General features: G+C 48.4%; 1 protein-coding gene across 2 annotated transcripts in view; it reads left to right on the top strand.

Moving 5' to 3' along the window:
• The first annotated feature begins 2,096 nt into the window (after positions 1–2,096).
• Homer2 (homer scaffold protein 2) overlaps positions 2,097–6,000 on the top strand; it is a 29,737-nt gene continuing 25,833 nt past the window's right edge. For both annotated transcript variants that reach the window (XM_045145472.1, XM_045145471.1), the window contains exon 1: positions 2,097–2,224. In XM_045145472.1, the coding sequence (XP_045001407.1) occupies positions 2,123–2,224 (102 nt within the window). In that variant the 5' untranslated portion in view covers positions 2,097–2,122. The remainder of the gene's footprint in view (positions 2,225–6,000) is intronic.

Here is a 6,000-nt window from a genome sequence, read left to right as displayed (position 1 = left end):
AACTCTGCTCTCCATCATATCCCTTCCCTCTCTCCATTAGTCTCTCTTTTATTTTGATATCATCATTTTTTTCTCCTATTATGAGGGTCTTGCGAAGTAGTGAATAATGAGGCCAAATTCTGTCTGGACAGTTGTATTTTAAGGAGTGGTACCCTTTCTTTGGCTCTTACATTCTTTCCACCACCTCTTCCGCAATGAACCCTGAGCATTAGAGGCTATAATAGAGATGTTTCAGTGCGGGACACTCCTCTGCCCCTTCTCAGCACTATGGTGCCTTCTGGGTAATGCCAGTGGTTGCTGTTAACTGAAAAGAGAAGCTTCTCTATCCAAAAGTGAGAGTAGCATTAATATATGAATACAAAGATTAAGTATAGTGCTTTCATGGCAGTTTGGTGAGAATAATATATGCATTTATCCAGACAAGAGCAAGCTTTATACCCCTAAGGTTCATGACCTCCCCTGCCATAGACTTTTGATTGTGTTTTCAGTACCAGGCATGTATTCCCTCCCATAGAGTGGGCCTCCAGTCCAATTGAGAGCAGTTTGTTTCCCCCAGAGCAGACATGCCACTATTGCACCTGTTCAGTCATATGGCCTATCTGGCCACACTTAAGGCTCCCAGTGTTCACTGTTCTCACCACTGATGACTCTGTCTCCCACAGGGCTGCATACAGTGTAGCTTTTTCCAGCTTTCAGTTTGGCTAGTCTACAGGGAGAAGGTTTTCAGCTCAGCACAAGTTTGATTTCTCAGTGACCTTGCTACCCAGGCATGTGAAGTCTTCAGCAATAGGGTCTTACTATGTGTTACTTATGGGAAACCAAGGGCCTTGGCAATAACCAGTAATGTTTTGGAGGCAACAGGGACCTCCCTGGCCAACAACTCACTGGAAGGTATCTTGTAGGGACACATTTGCTGGCAGTTACTGTCACCAGAATGTCAGCCTGGTCCACATGACCCCTCCTTTCATGATCTGTAGCCTCTCCATCCCTTCTTCCTTTAACTGGTCTCTTTATAAATCAACCTCTTCGAACTATCCTAACTGGAGAGCACCTTCTCTTTCCCCTTGTTACAATTGCTGGTGGAGGGCTGGAGAGATGGCTTAGCGGTTAAGCACTTGCCTGTGAAGCCTAAGGACCCCGGTTCGAGGCTCGGTTCCCCAGGTCCCACGTTAGCTAGCCAGATGCACAAGGGGGCGCACGCATCTGGAGTTCGTTTGCAGAGGCTGGAAGCCCTGGCGCGCCCATTCTCTCTCTCTCCCTCTATCTGCCTTTCTTTCTGTGTCTGTCGCTCTCAAATAAATAAATAAAAAATTACAATTGCTGGTGGCAAATCTAAATGGTTTGGACTGATCTCTGGAGTGCAGGGGAAAGGTGTGTAGGGCCGTTCTTCTGAGACTGTGTGTGCTGGGCTCCCCCGGCAGGTAGTGCTGAGAAGGACCAGACCCATTGGTTCCTCCCAAGGGGTTGAGGAGGAGGATGAGTGTCGATGGCCAGGAACACACCACCAAGCCAGGAGTCTTGTCGAAGCAGGAACTCACTTTATTGTTACAGGCAGATGTTGAGAACGACGGCGGGGATCTCAAGGAAGGATGAGGTGGAAGGGCCAATAGCATATCGCGACTTTTGAAATGATTGGTTCTAAGCGCGCCTGGGAACTCTAACTTTTTTGCAGAAGTAGCAGGCCAGAGGCAATTTGGCGTCCTGCTGAGTCATACTGGCCAGAGACAAGTCACCAAATTTTAGCTAGGCTCAGGAAGTTCCACTAGGCCTTGCGTCCGGGCCTCTTAAGGCCCAACATGTGTGCATGGATAGCCATTATGCTTGGCAACTTTGGGACAGTAAATAGCAGGAGCTCTGTTTCCCACTGGTAATGCAGGAGATCTTATTTTAGGCTGACTATTGTTAAGTACCTGAAATCGATGCTTTTCATTGTTATACATCTATGCATATATGTGTGAGTGCAACTTAGGGCTAAATATAAGAGGGCAGAGGAAGCTTGCTGTGGCCATTGGTTTTCCCAGCAGATGTTTTGAGGAGCATCATGGGGTCTAGTTCAGTGTTTACATTCTTCCTGTGTGCTCTTTTCTTACAGGTGATCATAAACAGCACAATCACCCCAAATATGACTTTCACCAAAACCTCTCAGAAGTTTGGGCAGTGGGCCGACAGCAGAGCAAACACGGTGTTTGGTTTGGGATTCTCCTCTGAGCAGCAGCTGACAAAGGTAGGTGGTCCTTGGAGCAGTACAGCGGGTACCTTGTCGGATGCCGCTTGCCTTCAGACATTGCTGAGATGGAGTGGTGCTGTGGAGGAGCAGGGCTCCTCGCCTGTTTTCTGTTTTGCCCTCTGGTATCACGGGCCTGCTCAAGCAGGAGCCCTGGTTGAAATGCTAGGTTCCTTGAAAATGGAGTGGCGGATGGAGGACGGGAAGATCATGTCCGGCAGATGCTATGTGGGGGATCCTGAGATTGCAGCCTAAGGAAGGAGCAGGGCCAGCTCTTCATGGCCTCGGGTGCTGGTCACTGCTGCTTGTGCCCAGCAGAGTCAGTGGGCAGTCAGAGGAGCCAGCTTCTTTGTTTAAGTCACATTGGCTGTATTTTCAGACCTTTGTTGGAGGGCTGATTGTTGCCCTAGCGATCCCCATGAAGAAGCCATATTCCTGTTGCCAAGCGCAGCGCATCTTGATGCAATCAGCTCCTTGCGTCTTTTAAAGGTTGGCACAATTTGTCTTCATCAGCCATCAACATTAGTCACTCTGTTCAGAGCTCTCAGAGAGAAGGGATAAGGTGATGAATAATGGGTCTTCTTAACCTAGAGACCCTTGTACCTCTTAGAATGTCACACAGTGGAGAGGGTGTTGCTCCCCACCACGCTGCCTGGGAGAGGATTCATAGTTTCAATGATCCAAGGATGGCTAGGAGAGTGTTAATGAGCAGATCACAACTGACCACAGCCCTGGGGCAACTGAGGGAACAAATTGATGGGCTCCAAGCCTCCCCACTCAGCCTTTTGAAGGGCTGAAAGTCTCTTAGGGGAGTATAAGTGTCTTTTTTTCTTTCTTTTTTTTTTTTTTTTGAGGCAAGCCCAACAGACTGCCTTTTTTTTTTAAATGTGAGAGCGAGAGAGAGAGACTTAGCATGCTAGGGCCTGCAGCCACTGCAATCGAATTCCAGATGCATGTGCCCCTTGTGTGCATGTACAACTTTGCACGTTTGCATCACTGTGTGTCGGGCTTACATGGGACCTGGTGAGTCAAACGTGAGTCCTTAGGCTTTGCAGGTAAGTGCCTTAACCATAAGCCATCTCTCCAGCCCGGGTTTCTTTTGAGGATGATAGAAAAGCCCTATGTAGGTATGAATACTATTTGGGTTGACAGTAATACTGGGGCTGGACATGGTGGCACATGCCTTTAATTCCAGCACTCAACAGACAGAGGTAGAAGGATCGATGTGAGTTCAAGGTCTGCCTAAGACTACATAGTTTATTCCAGGACAGCTGAGCTAGCATGAGACCCTACCTCAAAAACAAACAAACAAAAAAAAGTAATACAGAGTAATTTATATGATACTGGAATTTATTAGGAGACTGTCAGAATATTTCATGGAATCAAGGGAGAGCTGGAAGTTTAGGTAGGCTGGGGCTGGAGCCAAGTTGGCTTCCAGAGGCATGGCTCCAGGAGTTCTTATTCTCCCAGATATGTCCAGTCTGTTGACATTGTCACATGACATTGTTATCCACAAAGCTCATGCACAAGAACATCAAAATCAAATTCCAAAACAAAAAGGTAAAATAAATCTCATGATGGATCCAGGTGTGGTGGCACATGCCTTTAATTGCAGCACTCAGGAGGCTGAGGTAAGAGGATCACCATGAGTTCGAGGCCAGTCTGGGACTACAGAGTGAGATCCAGGTCACCCTGGGCTAGAGTGAGACACTGTTTCAAAACCAAAACAAAAGTCTCAATATTTTAAGTAAGTTTACAGTTTTGTGTTGGGCTTCATTCATAGCTCTCCTGGGTCACATGTGGTCCACTGTGGGTTGGACATGCTTTAGTTGATGGAGATTTGGGAATTAATGCATCCTGGAGGCAGTGTATTGTTGGGGGTGGGCTTTTGGGTTTATAGCCAGTCTCCTCTTGCCAGTGTTTGGCACACTCTCCTGTTGCTATTGTCCATCTTATGTTGGCCAGGGAGTGATGTCCACCCTCTGCTCATTGTTTTCCCTGTTATCATGGAGCTTCCCTCGCAAGCCTGTAAGCCAAAATAAACCTCTTTATTCCCACAAGCTGCTCTTGGTTGGGTAATTTCTACCAGCAATGTGAACCAGCAACAGCTGCCATCATCATCTGATTGACTAGCTGGGCCACTGCCCCCCAACATGCTGCACACTGAGGGTGCTGGGATGTTGGTTTGGGGGGATCTGTTCCTAGGTGGTATGACATGAAATCCCAGATTCCTAGGGAATTGACGTTTAGTTGCTTGGGTTCCCATGTGTGCTGAGCATGATTCATAGAGAAGGGGGTGTTAGGGTGAGTCAGGAAGCCACCCTGACGGGGCTTGCTAGTTTGCACCCTCCCCCACATCGCTCTTGTCTCATAAGGCCCATCCAGCAGATCTGGTCACCTAGTCACAAATAAACTCCCGTGAAGACACCCACAGATGAGCCTCCTGTGCGTGCAAAGCACTCCACGAGGGTTCTGTACCTTAAGGAACCAGAGAAGCTCCAACTGGCCCGGTGGCTCTCTGAGAATGCACTGTCAGGCCACCAGTTGCTACCTGGGGTGAAAGCCTCCAGATGACCAGGTCCAGAGATGGGGCAGGAAGAAAGCATTGTGGTTTGAATGTGAAATGTCCCCCGTGTGTTGGAGCACCTGATCCCTAGCTCTGTTTTTGAAGCTTGTGAGGCCTTTAGGAGGTAGAGCCTTGCTGGAGGAGGTGGGTCACTAGGGGTGGGCTTTGAAGTTTTGCAGCTTTATAATATAACCCCACTTCCTGCCCACTCTTTGCTGCAAAGGTAATGTGTCCAGCTGCTGCAGGCTCCTGCTACCATGCCTTCCCCACCGTGGTGGACCATACCTTTTCTGAAGCTTTAAGCCAAAACAAGCCCTTCCTCCCTTAAAAGTTGCTTCTTGTCAGGGGTTCAGTCACAGCAAAGAGAAAAGTGACTAATGCGCCAGGTCGCTGTAATGGCAGGACGATCCTCTCCGCTCTCCTCCCACTGCTGCCGGACTTGCGGACTGCAGTTCTGGAAGACAGAATATTGCCCAGCCTGCTGCTGTGCAGGACCAGAAGATCCATCAGACTCCTGCTTCAAGGCAGTCCCAGAGAGGTGCATTGTCTGCAGATTCCCTTGGTCTGCAGCAGTGTGGTGCACTACAGAAAGCTCTAGACAAAGGTGTGGGTGATTTGGCTGACAGAGGCTTAGGAAGTCTCCAGAAGAGTCTCTTATGGTAAAGATAAGTCATTGTGCTTCTGGAGGAAATGGCCCAGCATGACAGCCAGCTTCCTGAGGGAGCCAGCTGATCATTCAGTACTGGGATGCTCAGAATGGGCACTGTTGACAGCTGGGCATGCCGCAGGGCTGGGAATCAGGGCAGATGTGGAGAGTAGGAGTGTGTCTTCTTTTTAAAAAAAATATTTATTTTGTTTATTTACTTATTTTTAGAGAGAGAGAGAGAATGGGCACACCAGGGCCTGTAGCCACTGCAAACTCCAGATGCATTGCCATCTTGTATAGCTGGTTTACGTGGGTGCTGGGGAATCTAACCTGGATCCTTAGGCTTCACAGGAGAGACCCTTAACCACTAAGCTATCTCTCCATCTGCCCCTTTTTTCTTTTCTTTCTTTTTTTTTTTTCTGAGGTAGGGTTTCATTCTAGCCCAGGCTGAGCTGGAATTAGTCTCAGGTTGGCCTTGAACTCACAGCGGTCCTCCTACCTCAGCCTCCCAAGTGCTGGGATTAAAGGCATGAGCTACCACACCCAGCTAAAAGTGTGTCTTCT

This window comes from Jaculus jaculus, chromosome 3, assembly GCF_020740685.1.
Source record: "Jaculus jaculus isolate mJacJac1 chromosome 3, mJacJac1.mat.Y.cur, whole genome shotgun sequence".
Taxonomy (NCBI): Eukaryota; Metazoa; Chordata; class Mammalia; order Rodentia; family Dipodidae; genus Jaculus; species Jaculus jaculus.
The sequence above is the reverse complement of the archived record's forward strand: the minus strand, read 5'-3'. Positions and strand labels throughout refer to the sequence as shown.